General features: G+C 42.2%; 1 protein-coding gene across 1 annotated transcript in view; it reads left to right on the forward strand.

Moving 5' to 3' along the window:
- Positions 1-20,421, forward strand: part of LOC120539109 (macrophage mannose receptor 1-like) — a 57,468-nt gene extending 37,047 nt beyond the window's left edge. The window contains exons 6-7 of the mRNA XM_039768872.1: positions 11,344-11,574; positions 19,637-20,421. Of these exons, the coding sequence (XP_039624806.1) occupies positions 11,344-11,574; positions 19,637-19,986 (581 nt within the window). The 3' untranslated portion in view covers positions 19,987-20,421. The remainder of the gene's footprint in view (positions 1-11,343; positions 11,575-19,636) is intronic.
- The last annotated feature ends 389 nt before the right edge of the window (positions 20,422-20,810 follow it).

Consider the following 20,810-nt stretch of genomic DNA (forward strand, 5'->3'; position numbering starts at 1 on the left):
ACAGCTACAGGGAGACAGGAAGGACAGCTGATCATCCTCGCAGTGGAAGACCACGGTAACAACACCTGTACAGGATCGGTACATCCGAATATCACACCTGCGTGACAGGTACAGGATGGCCACAACAACTGCCCGGGATGTCCAGGAACTTGCAGGTGCCTTAGTGGAAGAGTGGGGTAACATCTCACAGCAAGAACTGACAAATCTGGTCCAGTCCATGAGGAGGAGATGCCCTGCAGTACTTCAAGCAGCTGGTGGCCACACCAGATACTGACTGGTACTTTTGATTTTGAGCCTCCCTTCATTCAGGGACACATTGTGAAACATTTTTAGTTTATGTCTTATGGTGTTGACTCTTTTAGTGTTCATACAAATATTTACACATTAAGTTTACTGAAAGTAAAACAGTTGAAAGTCAGAGAACGCTTCTTTTTGCTGAGTATTGTGGACACTTTTTCTCTAGTGTCATTTCTTGTGACTGAAGACAGAGAGATATAATTAAAGTTAGTAAAAATATTTTATTAATACACACCAGGCAAAGGTAAGAATGACAGAGAAGCACAGTCCTAGGACACCTGCCCTTCATCTGCGCCCAGGTGTCGGTGTCCTAAATCTTTTATAATGCTAAGCAAAATTTTACCTTATGACTTTAGTTGCACAAGAATTTCAAGACATTACATCTTTACAATAGTTTTGTTTGGATCAGCAGTTACACAATTTTAAAGGTCATCAGTTGGGCACTTGTAACTTCTTGTTCGTTACAGAAAACAGAAGCTGCACTTGTCGCAAGACAGACTTCTCGTGGCCCTTGTCACGCACACCAGATTAAATCAATAACTGATTTTTATTTTTCCACATTCCCCCCTTTTTATCAATCTGGGCATGATAAAATAGTGAAGAAAATTCAGAAGGCGGAGGTAAGGGATGGGGAAGGAGGAGGAGAGGGGGAAAGGGATGAGGAAACTGAAGAGGCAATTTGGAGCATATGTTCCTCGTGTAGCATATAGGCCTTGGCTATAGAAGCAGTGAAATATTTGGATATTATATAGCGAATAAGAGGAACAATGCAACATCCGATAAGTAAAAGGACAATGAATACTACTGCCAAAGAAATAAATACTGATTTTAGCCTTTGGCCCCATGACCCAAAGGTGGACATGAACCATCGATCCCAAGGGTCAGAAATGTTAGATAATGGGAAAGGGACTGTTGCTAGAGAAGAACGTGCTTGTTAAGGTGGTTAGATTCAAAGCCTGAACTAGGGGTTTTTCCTCACTCGCGGATGCAGTAGTGAAAAACTGAGTAGGAAAGGGGGACAGAGGAGAGGGAGCAGGTGCCTTGACCTTAATTTGAAAAAGTCCTCGGGGATCATGACCACTTGCATATGCAGCTAAGACATAAGTTCCTGAATCATGCAAAGAAGGATTCTTTAGAGTAATGATTAATGGGTTACACTGATTCTTAGCACACTCATGAGAGGCATGTCCCTTTAAAATAGAGAATCGAGTCTTTAGGCCATACTGAGTAGCCTGCCAGGGTTCATAACCCCAGTCATTTGGTCCTGTGTTTGCAAACACATCACTCCAGAAGCCACATTCAGAGTCAGATGAAGCAAAACTTGAGTCAGAGTCATAAACCGGGTAGCTCACACAGACATATTTGTCAGGCCATTCCCATTGCTCCTGTCTGCCAGTACAGGGAACAATTGCACAAAAGTCAACCTGGAATGAGGCAGTTTCCTCAACCTGGAAAGTCAGTGTCACCCGTGCAGTGGATAATGGAAGAAAAAACAACAAGAGTATGTATATTATGGGTGCCATCTTTTGCAGTGCGAAGCGTGAATCCAGGCGGGCAATCCTTCAACCTTTACAGCGTGTGGTGTGGACAAAGAACTTGGAACGGTCCTTCCACCTAGGCTGATGCCAATGTTTCCTCCGGGTGTCTCAACCAGGATCCAGGTGCCCAAGGGAATCGGCGAGTCCTTAGATGGAGGGCTGGTTCTCCAAGCCTGATTAACCTGCTCGTGGACTTCCTTCAGGGACGCCGGAGGCCTGTAAGACTAGAGAGAAGATCATTGTCCACGGTATGCAGGTTCACATTTCCTATAACCATGCCAACGGGCATGGGTCGTCCGGTCAGGATTTCAAACGGCGATAGCCCCAATTGCCGTGTGTCCGCCCCTCAATCCCATTAAAGCCAGGGGTAAGCATCTGGCCAGGATAAATTGGTTTGTTCACAAATTTTGCAAGCTTAGCTTTTAGGGTGCCATTGCATCGTTCCACAATACCCCACTTTGTGGATGGTATTTGCAGTAATGATGTACATTGATCTGTAGCCAGGTAGTCAATTCATTTATAATGGAATTCACAAAGTGAGTACCATTATCTGTCTGTAACTTTTGTGGGATGCCCCATCTTGGAATAATTTCTTTAATTAGTGCTTTAGCAACCGTTTTGGCATCATTGCGTTTTGAAGGGAAAGCTTCTACCCATCGGGAGAACACATCGACAATCACAAGGCAATATCGGTAACCTTTAGACGGTGTTAGTTCAATAAAATCCATTTGGAGGTGTTCAAACGGACCCATTGGGTTAGGAGTAACGGCGGACTTACCTGAGTGCCTTTTCCTACATTAAACCTTTGACATAATGCACAGCGTCTACAGAATTGCTCTGCATATGTAGAGAAGCCTACAGCTTCCCAATGTTTTCAACATCTTGAACCATGGCATCTTTCCCAGCATGGTCGAGGCCATGGGCTATTTTTGCCATACCTGGAAAAGAAGCTTTTGGGAGAAAAGGTTTGTTAGTTTGCTGATGAGTCCAGACTCCATCAGAGAGGGATCCTTCTTTGGACCACTTTTTCTTTTCAATGTCCGTGGCTGCACTCTGTAAAGAAATAATTTGATTATCAGGGTCCTTGTCATTTCTCTGTTGGAATAAAGAGATTGGTGTGTTACTGTATGCAGCCTTTTTAGCAAAGTAATCTGCCAATTCATTTCCTTTGCTGACAAGGTCCTGTTTTCCTGTGTGAGCTTGACATTTAACAATCGCTAGCTTTGATGGTTTAGTTATGGCTTCCAAGAGGGATTCGATTAACTTTTGATGTTGGATGGGCTTGCCAGTACTGGTCTTAAATCCCCTTAATTTCCATAATGCCCCATGATCATGGCAGACTCCAAAGGCATATCTGGAATCTGTATAAATTGTTATGATTTTTCCTTCGACAGCTGACATGCTCGGGTGAGCGCTATTAATTCAGCTGCTTGTGCACTTAAACTTGATGAAATTCGATTTGCTTCCAGCAGGCGGTCCCCTTGGACCACTGCGTAACTAGTTGAGGGTGCTCCGTTTTCCAATCGCAAAGAACATCCGTCTACAAAAATATTTTCTCCAATTTCTAAAGGTGTTTCCTGTAGATCTACTCGAGGCTTTACAACCTTTGCTATTTCTGTATGGCAATTATGTGGTTCGCCGTCGTTATTTGTTGGCAACAGGGTGGCTGGATTTAAAGTGGAGCATCTTTCAATTGTGACGTTTGACAAAGTACAGAGTACATTCTGATAGTGTATTGCCCTAGCAGTAGTGAGATGGGAGGTCTTAGCCTGTACTAAAATGGAATGTACAGCGTGAGGCACCTTTACTGTTAGGGGGCTCATGAGCACTATATCTGTACTGGCTAGCACAGCTTCTGTTGTGGCAGCCACAGGCAAGGCGGAAGTGCTGCGGCCACAGGATCCAATTTTTTCGAAAAATAAGCTATTGGCCTTTGTTTATCCCCATGTAATTGTGTTAAAACTGCAGTCATATATCCCCCTTTTCGTCCCACGAACAGAGTAAAGGGACGAGAAAAGTCCGAAGGCCCAAGGCTGGTGCCACCGAAAGTGCATTTTTTAAGTCACAGAGAGCCTTCTCAGCCTGCTCGGTCCATTGCACCTGACCAGAAAGAGGAAGGCCAGGGTGTTTGCTAAATTTTGTAACGGCTGTGCTCTTTCAGTGAAATTCAAAATCCATTGCCGGCAGTAACCCAGAATGCCCAATACAGACATAACCTGTTGTTTTGTGACAGGTCTGGGAAGATTTTGAATGGTGTTAATGCGATCGCTAGAGAGAGCTCTTGTTCCATTTGTGATGTCATGACCTAAATATTTTACAGTTGTTTGAATTAATTGCAATTTAGCCTTTGAAACTTTATGTCCATTGTCCCCCAGAAACTGCAGTAGTTTTTTAGTGTCTTGCGCACAATCTTCTTCAGTAGTACTGCATAACATAATATCATCTACATACTGTATTAATGTACTACCTCGGTCTGGCCAGAACCCTTCTAAATTTTGAGCAAGCGCTTGTCCATACACACAAGGGGCTTCAGTATATCCCTGAGGCATAACAGTCCATGTCCAACGGCGGCTTTGGAAAGTAAAAGCAAACCAGAATTGCGAGTCAGGGTGTACAGGGATAGAGAAAAAAGCATTGGCTAAATCAATTACTGAAAAATAACGAGCAGAGGGAGGGATTGCAGAAAGAATAGTGGAAGGATTAGGTACAATAGGAGCTCTAGGAAAGATTGCAGCATTCACTTGTCGTAAGTCTTGTACAAAACGCCATGAACCGTCAGCCTTTTTTATAGGTAAAATGGGAGAATTAACTGGAGAATATTTAATTGGAATAATCGCACCGCGTTTCACAAGATCGGAATGTACGGCGGAGATGCCAGCCTCTGCTTCAGGAGACAGAGGATACTGGGCACGATGCGGACGGAAAGAAGATTTAGGGTAGATCACCAGAGGCTCACAATGGGCTATCCTTCCATAATCATTTTTACCCTGAGACCACAAAGAGTCAGGAAGCGCTGAGAGCCAAGAAAGGGAAGTAGTTTGCAATGACAACGCAGAAAGGGAAGTGCAGCATAATGTACGATGTACTAAAAAATCAGTTTGAAGCACAACTTTAGTTATTAAATGGTCTGAGGTATCAAAAACACCTGAAGCAACATGTACCCAGTCTGTTCTATTAAGACATTGTTCTACCCATGGTCCGATTTCCACCCAATGGACAGTGCTTGATTTAGCTAAAGAAATATGAGGTAAAAAATATTCTGTGAATATGTAAGATGTACAAATGCAGCAGCTTTTGTGGGGGAAATGAAAATGCAGGGGATGTGAAGGGTTTCGGGGCAGGTACCTGATGAAAGAAAAGATTCTAGCCAGGGGGTGTCTACTTCTATAGGGAAATATTGGGCAGTGCAATAGGGTGTCAGGGGCTTGGAGATTGGGAAACAAGCAGGAGGGAAATGAGTGAAGGGCTTTAAGAAGGATGGTGTGTTGTCATGAGATCCCTTCCTAAGAGGTTAACTGGACAGAGCTGATTTAAAAGAAATCAGTGTGTTAAAGTGGAATCACTGGAATGCAGCTGAACTCGAAGAATCTCTTGAGGCAGGGACCTCCTTCAGCGAAAGGGCTGAGCGCGTGGCTCCTGTGTCCACGAGGAAAACAGTTTCAGTGCCATTCACCAGCCAGCAAAGTCAATAATGGATCAGTCTCTGAATTATGGGTGAGCAAAGGTAGTTGAAGAGAAGGGCTGGGGATCCCTGCGGATTCCTATGTCCATGAAACATCAAATTGTTCAGGTGGTGGAGGAGGGGGTGGGCACTTGTGAGGGCAATTGCGGCAGAAGTGTCCCATTTCACCACACCCGTAACAAGCATATGGTGTAGCGTTTGGATCTGGAGGGGGAGGAAGCTGAGTGGATGATCCACTTGGATTAGGTAACATATATCCGCTACCTTGTCCCCGTCCACACCCTTGTCCCCGGAAAAATCCTCCACGTCCACGACTTCTGCCGGGAGTGGCCCCACCAGTGTAATAGTTCATTTGTGCTGCAATCAGCTTTGTCTGGGTGTCTGACTCTTTCTGCTTGCTCTGTTGTTCAGCATGCGCTGCGTGACGTTTTACTTCCTCAAACGCGGCAGCCTCTCATCTAATACAGGATACCTTGTTTTGAATGTCGCTTCTAAGTCCGGAAACAAAAGAGGAACTGCAGTTTTAGTTCGGTTGTCTGGATTTTCAAGGCCGGAGTGTGTTGCCATTAACTCTTAAATTCAGTGTGCCCATTCATCTACTGTCTCTTTTTTTTTTTCTGTTTGGCAGCCGAGATAAGAGACCAGTCTCTGCCTTTCTTATACTTGTCCTTAATATTATTTTAACATGTTCCCATTGCGTAATAAAGGGACCTTCATCCCGGCCCCGAGGCAACGCCTCGTTCCACTGCCACGGGTTTCTGTTATGCTGTCCATGATTGACAGTCTCCCATGTGGTGCCAAGCTTTCTCCACAGCACCTGAGTCCATTCTGTGGCATTAGGCTTCTACATATCATACAGCTGCTGTAATTGTTCTATGAATTTTTTAAACACACCGATGACTTTGGGATCAGGCAATTCGGACACAACGTCCTTCAGCTCTTGAATGTCTCAGTTACGATGTATCATTACAGTAGTGGGGTTATTAGCTCCTGCAGGTTGCATTGAATCATGTCGGGGGGGTTCTGGGATCTCAATCAGGGGGCATTCCAACAAGGGGCCTGTGGGTTTGGGGGACTTTAAGGGGGATTGAAAGGTGGTGTTTTGATTAGGGGGCTGAAGGAATAGGGTTTGACTTCTAGTGCGTTGGAGGTTCTAGGATCGTGAAACCCACCTGCCGAACCCATTACGTTACTTTTGTCATTCCCGGATCAGTGTGTAATGAGGGATCATAATGATATTCTTCAAAGAAACCAGACCCCAAGGGATCATCTTTTAATTCTGGTGCGATGGGCGCTGGAGGTGGCGGAGGAGAAGGTGGGGGTTGTGGATGTGGATGGTGTAGGAAAGGGGGAGGAACAAGTGTGGGATATAACGGGTCTTTTTTTTTTTTTCTTGCTCTTCTTCCGCTTCTCATTCGACTGCGGTTCCGAATCTGCTTGCACTTTCTGTAAGCTATAAATAACTTTTTTTTTTTCTAGTTCTAACTTTCTGCAGCCAATAATTCATTTCTGTACTGCCTTTAAATTACAATCTTTAATAACCAACTCCCATCTGTCATACATAACACATACCTCTATTACAACATCCTCATACACTTCTACATACAACACCCTGGTGCATTTCTACATAATATTTTTCTAATTTTCTGTATCTCACTTGCATCTCCTGTCCCTTCCAATGGCCAACTCCCACCGCTCTGCTTATTCCATTTTTTACATGCCCTTTTAAAATCCAATCCTGTGTTTTTGTCTATTAACTTTCTAGGTGACCCTTTTTTGTGCGGCGTCTGCTGATCCTCCGAAAACAATCCTTCCAGCATAAAAGACTTGAACCCCGGCGGTTGGCAGGCTTGCTGTTATGTATTCCCATTTTTTCCTTTGCTTTTCCCCGAGCCCTGTGCCAGATTTATCTTTCTATCCTTGTCCTACTCGTCCCCTGTCCGATGAACTATTGGAATGCTGAGTGTGCCACTCACCCGCCTAACGTTCCCTTTAATATTCCCAGGGAAGTATACTACACTATTTCCTACGTTACTGTCACAGTGCACGGTGAAAGCAAATATTTATTTCTAGTAATGCACTTTTTATTACTCCCTTGTTTTTTTTAACCTGTTATTCTTCTATTCTATGCTCTATCCTCTGTCCAATAGATTTGTCCGGGTTTATGGGTGTGCCACGCACCGGATCCCGTCCTAAATCCCCCTTTTTTAATTCCCAGAGGATAGTGTTCTATACTATCTTTCCCAACAGGAGTGACCTAAAACAAGGTATTTCTTTTCCATTTACTATTCCCGGTCACTTTTATACTCTACAGCAAGCCCGCCCCAGCTTATCTTTTTACGGAAACCTCCGGGTTACTTACCCCAGCCTGGGTGTTAGTCAGCTCTGTCAGGAAAATCCTTTTCAGTCACCGTGGTTGTACCAGAAGGAGACCGGGACTCCTCACGCAGGAGTCGTCTCAGGACAGGGCAGTCCTAACTTTTATCGGAGCTGCTTACTCTGCTGCCGGTGCACTTAGTTGCGGCAGTCTGCTTCAAGAAGACAGATCGCTGAGATCTTCCCGCTCGCGGAGTCAGCCGGCCGTCTCCTGCCCCACGTTGGGCGCCAGAAAACTGTGGACACTTTTTCTCTAGTGTCATTTCTTGTGACTGAAGACAGAGAGATATAATTAAAGTTAGTAAAAATATTTTATTAATACACACCAGGCAAAGGTAAGAATGACAGAGAAGCACAGTCCTAGGACACCTGCCCTTCATCTGCCCAGGTGTCGGTGTCCTAAATCTTTTATAATGCTAAGCGCAAAATTTTACCTTATGACTTTAGTTGCACAAGAATTTCAAGACATTACATCTTTACAATAGTTTTGTTTGGATCAGCAGTTACACAATTTTAAAGGTCATCAGTTGGGCACTTGTAACTTCTTGTTCGTTACAGAAAACAGAAGCTGCACTTGTCGCAAGACAGACTTCTCGTGGCCCTTGTCACGCACACCAGATTAAATCAATAACTGATTTTTATTTTCCACAGTATATATTCCGCTGCTGACTTTATATAATCAGGTTTTGTTGTTATATATTCAGAACATTGACTTTATATATTCCGAAAATCCTTATATTTGCCTGTTTGGCACCCCATAATTATATATATATATATATATATATATATATATATATATATATATATATATATATATATATATATATATATATATATATATATATATATATATATATATATATATAAGCAATCAACACAGATCTTGGCTTACTCAGTGTCAATGTTTGCAATGCACCATATATTGGAATGTATGCATATAGTAATAAAATGCATTGCATTCTTCAATCCAACAGAGGGCACATTACAAATATTAGTACTTTTTTTTAAATTTTTTTTAACAAATATCATATAACAGAGACATACTTACCACATAGACACACAGACACTTGTCATTTTATTAAGGTGGATATACATATACTGTATATGGGAGTTAGATATAACAACTTTATTCTGATGCCTGATTACTTTCACTGTATCAGGTATTTTTAGCAGTTAGGGTAAATTAAGAAAAAGTCTAAAAGCAAGAATAAAAGTAAATTGAAAGAAAAAAATGAAAACAGGTTAGCAGGTTTATTTTTTTTTTACTAGTTTGCATACTCTTTTGTTAATCTACCAATACACTTAACTGATTTGTAAGAAGAGATCCTTCCAGCTCAATAATTGTATGAGGTACGTTTTGCTTCATTGCTGAATGCCTTTGCCAAAGCATATGTGATTTGTCAACAACAACATTTTGCTCAAATATGTAAAGTGCAGAGGACCTTTCTCTCTGTGCCTCAAAGAATGATTTTATTCTCAAAATGTAAGTCTCACTACTGTACAAAGTGACAGATGACAAAATGGAAACACCTGAGCTGAAATGGTGTCTAAAGAGTCCATCTGTTGTCCTCAGGGTTTTTCAAACAAACGCATTGTTGACTTTTCATATCAAGTTCAGACTTCTGAATAATATACAGTAACTGCAAAGAACACTTTCAGCTCGATTTTAGACCTCATGTGCTCATGTAATTTGGCTTCAGTATGTTGTGGCGCTTTTCCACTGCATAGTACGGGCACGACACGGTTCAGTTCAGCTCACTTTTGGGGCGTTTTCCACTGGGAACAGTACCTGGTACCTGGTCCTTTTTTTAGTACCACCTCAGCCGAGGTTCCAAGCGCCAAACCGTTACCAAAACGTGACGTGTAAACTCTGCTGGTCACTGATTGGCCGGAGAAAATCGTCATTACTGCGTCACTGGCTATTCTTTTCTTTAAAGGTACACACACACGGAAGTTTGTGTCCCGTCTCTCCATCGCTGGACGCAGTTTGTTGCATAAGTGGATGAATGTTTCTTCAGACATTCGAAAGTTCTCCAGCCACTGAGTGTTTGTAAAACCGGGAACAATCACATCCCACCACTCTGAAGCACGGTTAAATGTCCAAACAGATGGTCTGTTGCGACTTTTTGCAAAATGTGGAAGATCTGTAATATACAGAATCAGCATTTTAATGTTACACTGGCAGTTAAGTTCATTTTATGCTTTGCAACAGTGATAAAAGTTAGCTAGTGATGTGGTTTTTTTAGATGCTTACCCTTGTGCGTCGTTGAGCTAAAGTGTTGTCATTGTCTGCGTGTTGTTGTAAAAGTTCCACGGTGTCATGGCAGTAGAGGTGGCGCAACTATAATGACACGTGAATAATCCCGCCCACTCTAAAGCGGTACTAAACTGCAGTCGAAACACAAACCGAGCCGAACTGAGCCGAACCAAGGTGAGCCGTACTGAACCGTGCTGTGCCGTACTATGCAGTGGAAAAGCGCCATTGGACTCAGTCACAATTACATTTAATGCATTGTCACTTTTAAGCAGACTGAAATTCTGTAAGAGACTATCTGTAGGTGATACGTTTCTCCTGTGCTCTGAAGATCAGTGAATAATTTTAAAGTTGCTCAGAGCTCTTGTTACACTAAGCACATTTAGAAATTGTTTCAGTGTACAGTTTCTTCAAAATCATCACCTTTGTGTGCTTCACTATCAGTATCTATAATGCTACCACGGACCATTCTGAAGAACTGTCACTATTACAACACAGCAACTCACTTATTTCATGCACTTTATGCTCTGTCAGCCTGTATTCAGCTTTCCAACTACTGCAAATGTGATTACAACAGGCGCACTCCTTGGAGGTGATGGTGTGTGTGTGTGGCTAGCTGACAACTTATCTTAGTGATAATAAAAAAGTAGCTTCAGCAAGTCAGAAAATATTTTAATGAAACACAAAGAGCAAATATTCTTCATACATCTTGATTATATCCAGGGCCTCTGTTAACAGTAGGGTCCTGGACTGTAGGCCAAATTAGCCAATATATAAATAGCCAATGTAAAAATCTAGCCATAACCACCGGCTCTTGTATTCATCAGTTTGAGGGAGCAAGTAACTTTGATCACATTCTACTTAGTTCCAGTTCCAGTTCCAGTTCCATGTTAATGTTAAGTAAATCAAGGTTTTCTAGCTTGGATGATACCTCTCACTGTCAGTTTGAGAAGTATTATCATTACCGTCACCTTAATAATAATTGTGTAGACTGTTTCTATTGAAAAAAGTCAGCTTTCACATGTAAGCATAAAAGGTTAATATCTTCAAGCAGCATCTTGAATGTGTTTTACCCGTTTAATACTATATACTATTTCAAAGTCATAATGAATAAACATTAGAATAAATATTAAATATGAAGTAGACTACCACAACCAGAAACTAAATTCTTTACAATGTACACTTTGTTTTAACAGAATCTATCAACATTAGTCGCACATACTTCTGGATAAATGAGAATATGACCTGGAGCAAAGCTCAGAATTACTGTCGAGTGAACTACACAGACCTGGTCAGTATAAGAAATGAGACTGAAAATGAGGAGGTAAGGAAGTGCTCTGATGGTAGAACATGTATGAAGATGAATACAGATGGGCAATGGAGCAACAAGGACTGCAAATCCAATTATTCCTTCTTTTGCTCCCAGAGTAAGGTTCTCTGTTTACTTCATAAAGTTAAAATGTTGTTTTGCACACATCATTCTATATTGATTAATAGGCGATATTGAGATAAATGCACAAAAGTAAAAATTGTCATTCATTGTGCATTCCTGATATTGATATAATGTATCTATTGGGAGTATTTAGTTTACCATATTGCATTACTCACTGACCCTGAATGTTGTCATATTTAAGAGAATAATATGAAAATAAGCATTTTCATAATTAATTTTCAAATGTAATACATTAAAAAAACATTTATTATGTCAGTGATTAAAAAGGTAATAATTATATCAGATAGTTGCAAACTACAGTGGTTTATAAATAAAGTTTTTTTTCTAAAGGATTTACAAAGGATAAACACAGGAAAGTTTAGTTGCCATCAAAATAAATTATGTTGGTCATACATATGTGCAGAGAGTTAAAATTGACAGTGAAATTCTTGGTTGCATGAGCTAGCAACATTCAACACGTCGCACCTCACGGGCACCAGGATCAGTAATAATTACTACCTTACCTTTAAGCTTATGTCTTACTTACCTCAGAACTTCGAAATCAATAATTCAGTCTTATTTTATATAGCATTATTAAATGTATGCATCGTAACAAGTCATTGCAAAGAGCTCATAAAATTAAAATTGAATGTTGAATGTACCTATTAAACATGTATAGTATCAACAGCAGCCTACTTTCAGGTTTTCAGATCAATTGCCAATGCCTACATTACAAGTATCTTCAAACATTTAGATCCTCTGCTCTATAGAAGTAAATACTTGAAGAAATGAACCTAAAAACTATCACAAGAGAGGAAACTCAGCCTCAGCATTGTGTGCTACAACTTCTAAATTTGTTCAGTCTTGTTTTGTTTCATTCTTTCCTGATTGGTGCCAATTGTAGTCTGTATGCCTACAATTCAGTTGAATTCAGTTTGAATCTCCAAATCACAAAAATAATGATGTGGAGGTGTAGAGTAACTCTGAAACAATCCAGCATTTTTTATTAAAATATTGTTAATTTCCTTATTTACTCTTCAGTTACATTCTGTTTTCAGAGAGCAGAAGGCTGTTTACATTCATATAGAGCTACACATCTTCCTTTCTCTCTTTCCTGCTGGCTCATAATATGTTCTGGTAGACCAGTATAGACTGTGTCACACCACCACTGCCTGTTTCTCAGCAGAGCTGATGTGGTAGGAATATTCTGCTGGATAACCTCAGGCAGATCAACAGTTCCTAAAATACAGTCTGGCAGGATGGCAGCCAGGAGATGATGGTCATAGTGAGAGAGATGTGAGGGACTTGTGAAAATGTTTAACTTGATGCCTGGGGATCTTTGAAATTGGGCATTTTAAAGTATTTATTGTTAATTTTATGTTTAACTTCCACAATAGCACTGATTTTAATAATGGATTATTTATGTACTTTATTTGATCTGCATTGCACTTTCTTGTGTGGACCCCATTTTAATAAATTGAACCTGGTTGTTGTTTACTGCTTGCCACTGTGCCTGCCCTCAGTTTATGAACTACTAGGGGGTCATGTCGACTATTTTAAGTTGAGTGACAACCCTGTTAGTTTACTCTTGACACCAAGATCTGATTATTTTTTAGCAAATCCAAAATCCCCCCATTGTAAGTTTATCATAGCAGTCAATGTGCCAAATCTACCACGGTCTCCTTCTCTAGAAGACCCTTTAGGACCAAACATAATTGTACTTCATACAAATGATCTTTAGAGATCTGCAATCCAGTCATCTTGTGGTATCCAATAAGCTATTGTATATGTTAAGCTATATAGTTTGGGAAACATTCTGTTACTTTCAGACATTCAGAAAAACATTCAGCTATCTTGAGAAAACAATAAAAAAGAAAGCAGTTGACATTGCAATTCCTTGAGAAAATTATTCCGTTACCTTGAGAAAAAAATTATATTTGCACATACTTTATCGAGTTCTTTAAAATATGCCTGTAAAGATCACCCAATTATATGGATGAATCTTACAGCATTAAAAGAAAGCAGGATTACAAGTATCATTTAACAACCAAATACAGTGAGTTAAAATAATATAGTAAAGAAGATTTTAAGATAAGGTTTTACTAACAAACAAGCAATTTCAAAATAACAGATGAATATTAAAGTTGTCCTAATTAATGGCTTAGTTTGTGGTAATTATTATTATAAACAGGTTCATTCAAATGTGAAGGAGATCCAGTATGGTTGAGCATACCCAAATGTAGGATTAATTTATTTTATTAAGCCATTCATTTGTCTTACCACAGATCATTTTTAAAGCTTTTAAATTAATCACTATTTTAGGAAAAACTCAAAAGCTTGGAAACAGGCTGTGTTGTTTAAGATAAAACAAATTATTAACATGTAAAAAAAATGTGTGTAAATGTTATATGAAAGTAAAAAATGCATGTAAAGAAAATGTTTTGATCACATTTTTGGAGTTTGCTTATTGTCACACACGTGCGCATGGGAGGCAGCTAAAGGGCTTGAGTAAGGGCAATTCCGATTCAGACCAGGATGTGACAGAGTGCACTGACTCTTTTTCTCCCTTTCCTGCAGACCAGTCACAGGAGATTCCACCTGCTCCTCTTGACGTCACTTCCAGGACAGAGCCTATGGAAGAAGACCTTGCCGACTCCGGCCCCTGTGATGTCACGTCCTGGTTCAAGCCTATGGTTGAAGACCCTCATGAGTCTGACCCCTTTGACATCACTTCCGGTCTCCTCCTTTCAAAGCCTCCACCTTTTCCCTATTCCCTCAGTTCTGTTTTGGACTTGGTTTTGTGCACATCAGTGCTGTATTCATTTTTATGGCATTGCAGCCAGAATACCAATTATATGGGTGGCTGCCCCAAACTTTGCTATGTCTCTGTGTGGAGTTTGTAACACTGGTGTAGTCGGCAGGATGGAAAGGTCCCAGAAGAGAAGGGGACAGGACTTGAACGATACCCAAGTGGGAGTGTACCGGGCCCGAGTATTCAGTCGGGGAGGGTGTCCCGCAATTCGGAAAGACCTACAGACTGGCAGGTAAATGAAATAAAAATGTGGAGGTTTGACCCACAGCAGCTGACCCACAAGCAAGCCTGGTCATTATGGGCTGCGGTAGGGCACTGGTTATGGCCAGGTAAAACAAGCCCTACCAAATAATAGAGCAGGTGGCTTGCTACCTGCTCCTAAAGACACTACCCCGCGGTTTCGCCCAGCCCGTCTGGGGTAAAGACTTTCAAAATATGAAAGAGTTAATCGACCTTATTGACATGCAGGGGACAGCATCGCAACCTGGGAGAGCAGAACCATCCCTTAATCAAGCTCAGCTGCTGTACTAAACATCGCACACCATATCCCCCCCACCCCCATTCAACCCGGAGCTTGTGCCGACATTATCAGAGTAGCGGGTGCACAAACCGCTTAGGAGCGAGGGGTTGGAGTGCTCTGACTAACCCATTGGCGGTCCCACACACTGGTTTGGTGATCATAAACGGGTACCAGACCACAGCTTTGTTCGATTCTAGCAGCATTCTTTTTCCATTGTTGCCTGCCGATTTGTGCTATTGCGACAGTGGTTAAAATTTAAGACCAGTATAATCTGTGTCCACGGAGAAATCCACTAGTACAGGTCCGCCATCTGTGTCGTCAGTTATGGAGGATTTGTTGAGAAATTAACTGTGGCGGTCCTTCCAGATCCTCCACACTCGGTGATAGTAGGGCGGGACTGGTCTAAAATTAAAAACGGTGAGACACATACAACTCCTGGTGTTAACTTAGGCCTAGTTGTAGACGGAGATGAGCCGTCTCAAGCAGCCTCCATGCCATGTAACCAGCCTGCGGAGAGAGACAAAGCGGCCTTCCTGAGTGACGTGGCAACTCCCAGACCGTTGCGAGCTGATATGTCATCGTCCAGAGCCGAAACGGAGCGCAAGGAAACCACGCCCCTTGAGGTTGGCCAGGACCCTCTCTCCCTCTTACAGTTTCAATTTTGAGAAATGCCGGCTTTGTTTAGAAGGGAACAGTGGAATGACAATTCCCTTAAATTTTCTAAAAATGCAGTAGTCCTTGTCAATGGCCAGCGCACTCACCAGTCCATGCCACAGGGTCCTCACTTTGTTTTAGAGAACGACCTTCTGTATCGTGTAGCTGAGCATGAGGGACAGGAGAGACGGCTACTGCTAATCCCGTGGACCTTCCGGCGGCAGGTCTGTGAGTTAGCACACGAACACCTCCTAGGTGGCTATTTGGGCACCGAGAAAACCCCTGGAGCTGATCAAGCTCTGCTTTTATTGGCCAGGCATCAATGAGGAGGTTCATTGCTGTTGCACTTCCTGCCCTGAGTGTCAATTGCGACAAATTCCTAGGAAGGACTGTGCTCCTCTCTTTCCTATTCCCCTAACTGATATTCACTTTCACAGAATTGGGGTCGATTTAGTCTGGCCCCTAGAGCCCTCCACCCGAGGACATAAGTACATTTTAGTCCTCGTGGATTATGCTACCAAATACCCCGAAGCTGTTCCGTTGTGCTTAGCTACTTCTAAAGCTATCACACGGGAATTACTGGGGGTCTTTGCGCATGTCAGCATCTCTAAGGAAGTCCTGACAGACCAAGGGATGTCTTTTACCTCGTCCGTATCGTCTTCCTGAGGCAAAAAGAGCTGAAGTAGAGCTTGAATAATCGAGGAAAGTCACAGTCCCTGGTCCAGTCCCATTGTATTGGTTGCTACGCCTGACAGTAGTTGGAGATTTTGCAACGATTTCCGTCGACTTAATCAAGTCTCCCAATTTGATGCTTATTCAATGCCACGAGTGGACGACCTCCTCAAGAGGCTTGGACAGGCTCAATATTTAACCACGCTGGACTCCGCGAAGGTTAAGACCATGTTTAGCACCCCCAGCGGACACTGGCAGTATCTTGTCCTTCCATTTGGGTTACACGGGGCTCCGGCAGCCTTTCAGCATCTGGTGGACAAAGTGCTCAGGCCGCATAACTCATACAGTGCTGCCTACTTGGATGACATGGTTATCTATTCCAGCACATGGATGGAACACCTACAGCAGGTAAAAGCTGTATTGCTGACACTTGGTGAGGCCAGGCTTCGGATTAATCCCAAGAAATGTTTCTTTGGGTTGAGCGAAGCCAAGTATTTAGGCCATGTCGTGGGTCAGGGTACTGTGATGCCACACTGCTTCAAACTAGATGCCATTTTGAAATGGCCCTGTCTACGAACCAAGTGGCAGGTGCGACAATGCGGGTTCACTGCATGCTCCCATCATCCATCCGGGAACCCTTGAACCCATCACTGTCAGTAATGTCACGATGAGCTTGCAGTGAGGCACAACAATGGAGCAAGGGGATAGTGCAAAAGTACAAAGTGCTTTTATTAAAAACAACAACAAAAACAAAGTCCAAATTAAATAAAGTGTAGTACCTTCCAAAGAGTCATTAAATAAATAATCCATAAAACAAGTGCTGAAGTGGAGGTTAAAAACACCATAGAAAAAAGGTATTTTAAAAACAACGAGGTTAAAACAATGCAGAATGCAGCCTTTTAAAACAAAACAAGCCCGGTGTCTTCTTTCCTCTGGCAGCTCCCCTGCTTCTCCTGTCTGGTCTTCTCAACAAGGGAGTCACCCTACCTGCAGCTGGTCTTCTCTCAACTCTCCTACTGGTTGGTTCGCCTTACCGATCCCTGGCTTCAGTAGGCTCCACCAAAGAGTGACTTGGGATCACCCAACAACCAGGGCTCTCACGCTGGGGAATCCACGTCCTAAGTCCCGACTCCCTCTGCCTCTGAGAGTCATCCGCCTTCCGGTTACTCCTGCTCGTCACTATAAACTCAGCGGGAGCGACCACTGCGACTACTCCCCGGGTGTCGGCCCAACACCCAGGCTCCCTGCTCAGCTGCATGTGAGCCTGCACTCGCTCGCTCTCCCACACTGACTTTCTCCTCCTGCTTTCTGCCTTCTCCTGCAACCTCCGTTTCTTTCTTTCTGTCTTTTTTTTTTTTTAGCCGACTCACGCTTCTATTTATAAACAGGACGTGGTATTCGTGGCAATCAGCAGCACCTGGGAACAGTTACGGATGCGGATCGTTTCTCACCTGTGCACTTAGGTGAGAAACGACCATATCACAAACTTTTTAGGAACCGTTTCGGCCACACACCACTATGCCCCCTCGCTAAGCCGCAAGTACGGTGATTATTTATTAAAACTGACCTTTTAGACAGGAGCTTTGAACCCGCTATACCACAGCAGGTCCAAGCCCTGGTTTGTGCCCCGGTTCTTGGAGAGAGTGGCGCCCTTGACTGATTTGACAAATAAGAGGGCCCCAAACATTGTGGTATGGACTGAAAAGACAGGCGCTGCATTTAGTGACTTGAAGCAGGCCCTTACGTCCGCACCTATTTTGAAAGCACCTAATTTTTCTTTACCTTTCATCCTCCAGACGGACGCTTCGGACACAGGCCTGGGAGCCATGCTGAGTCAAAGCGTCGATGGTGTGGAACACCCCATCATGTTCCTGAGCCGGAAACTGTTGGACCGGGAGACCAGGTATGCGGCGGTGGAGAGTGAGGCTTTGGTGATTAAATGGGCTATTACTCAGTTGAAGCACTACCTGTTGGGCCAGGAATTCACCCTTGTCACGGACCATGCACCTTTACAATGGATGGCCCTGCGCAAGGAGTCGAATCCGCGGGTCACTCGGTGGTTTCTTGACCTTCAGCCGTACAAGTTTTTGCTCATTCATCATTGGGGCTCTCTTCACTCCAACGCCGATGCTATTTCTTGGGTTCACGACCTCTCGGTTAGGGTGGCCCGACCCGATGGGTCTGGGCTGAGGGGGGTCACACATGTGCGCATGGGAGGCAGCTAAAGGGCTTGAGCAAGGGCAATTTCGATTCAGACCAGGATGTGACAGAGTGCACTGACTCTTTTTCTCCCTTTCCTGCAGACCAATCATGGGAGATTCCACCTGGTCCCCTTAATGACACTTCCGGGACCGAGCCTATGGAAGAAGACCTTGCCGGCTCTGGCCCCTGTGATATCACATTCGGACTCTATGGTTGAAGACCCTCATGAGCCCAACCCCTTTGACCTCACTTCCGGTCTCCCCCTTTAAAAGTCTCCATCTTTTCCCTATTCCCTCAGTTCTGTTTTGGACTCGGTTTTGTGCACATCAGTGCTGTATTCATTTTTATGGCATTGCAGCCAGGATACCAATTATACGGGTGGCTTCCCCAAACCTTGCTATGGCTCTGTGTGGAGTTTGTAACATTATAAAATGACCATATAAACATCACATTTTACACCTTGGATTTAAAATGGCCTGACCCAAGGTAAAATCTTCAATGGGTCAGCAGTGTCAGTATCAAATGTGAGGGCTCAAAAACACAGTCAGTGATAAACCTTCTGTCAGTAGTCGTATGGTAGGACTGGTCAGGGCTTTTAAAGACAGTCAAGCTGCTCTGTTCCTGCGACAGACAAGTAAATATGCACTGTATCTGGGAAGGATGCAACAATAGCTGAGAAAATCAAAAAGAGGCAGGATCAAATGGCTGTCTCACCTCCAGTTATGCAACCTCTTAAGGGTCTCTCATTGTTAAATGTTCTTTAAGCTGGAAGTCAGGAGGTGAACACAACAAAACTTTTAGTGGTAGAGAGGGAGCGTGCAGCTGGCAGTGACCGAGTCTGTGTTTGTGAATCACCAAGAAGTTCTCTTCTAAAGGATTTTTGCCATCTAGTTTGGCTTGTGTTTTATTTTTTGGTGTTGATTCTGCTTTACCTTATTCTTTTAATATCCCTCATGTTTACCTGAGACCCAAAAAACTTTATTTTAAAGATGAACGTGAGCCAAATGAATTACACCAATTAGAATACACACACTTTTTCATCTAGAGTTTATTTAGGGAAAATAAATAAATATGGTTAATTAGCCACAAGTCAGAGCATTTTAATATCACATTCAGAAGTAAAACAGAATAATGTCAATCAGAACTTGATTTTTCAATTTATTTTACTTGATATTTTCTCTCGTGCTTTTCTCACAGATGTCATGAATGTGACCTTTGTTAATAAAAATGTAACTTGGGAAGAAGCCGTGGACTACTGCATAAAGATGGGCTCTAGTCTCATCAGCATCACATCACAGACGGAGCAGGAAGCATTAGCCGCACTGCTGCAGACCACAAATTCATCAACCGTATGGCTGGGGCTGAGACAGAGCCGCCTGTTTGGATTCTGGTTTTGGGTGGATGAGAGACCCTTGAGTTATGAGAACTGGGCCAATGGTAACCACTTAAACCTCTCTAACTCACATCATTGTGCCACCATTTCAAAAACGAATCTCACTTGGATTGATGTTTCTTGTTCAGACAGTCATTCTTTCATTTGTAAATGACATTTGAACATAAATTAAAATCTGCTAGTTGTATTTACTTTTATATAATTAGCTTTTAGTCATTGCTGTACTTCTTAAAGTGGTGCCTGACTGTTCCTGATTCGGGTTTCATGTTGTTGTTCTGTTCAGAGTGTGGGCATGTCGAAGTGTGTGCCCAACATTAACTTCTATCTTACACTGTTCAGCTAGGATCAGACTAGAAACCAGGATTGGAAAATGAATGAAGGGATATTTTTATTTGCAAATGTTCTAGTAAGTTTTTAATCTAAATTTAAAAATGAATTTTAAAATGTGGAATTATTTTGTTTTTGTTACCATATTTTGAGGCTTTCAAAAATATCAAGCTAAAATGTGTAGCCATGCTCTGTGTTTTATCAATATTGTATACAGTACGCTTCATGTATTCTTAATCTAAATGTTAATTTTTGTCTTTAATAAAACTTCTCCTTCATTGATACTATCTGCCTCATGTTTACATCCCATGAGAAGTAAACAAAACTTCATGTTTATTGTTGATTCATTAAAATCATGGAGTCACAATTTAATGTCAAGTTCTTGGTGAAATAACATGATAACATTTTTAAACAGTTTTAAACTTGAATTCAGGGTAGTAATTTAGAATAAATGGTGACTCTTTAGTTTAGGTATTGCAGAAACACATCTAATACTCATTTACTATTAATAAAAAGTATGTTTGGTCTTCATAACACTTACAAAGCAGCAGTAAATTGCTTATTCATCTCTGCAATGTGACCTTCTAAAAAATGTCACTTTGGAGTGGTCTGAGGTGGCTTAACTGAGACACATTTCTCTTGATATTACAT

This window comes from Polypterus senegalus, chromosome 11 (genome assembly GCF_016835505.1).
Source record: "Polypterus senegalus isolate Bchr_013 chromosome 11, ASM1683550v1, whole genome shotgun sequence".
Taxonomy (NCBI): Eukaryota; Metazoa; Chordata; class Cladistia; order Polypteriformes; family Polypteridae; genus Polypterus; species Polypterus senegalus.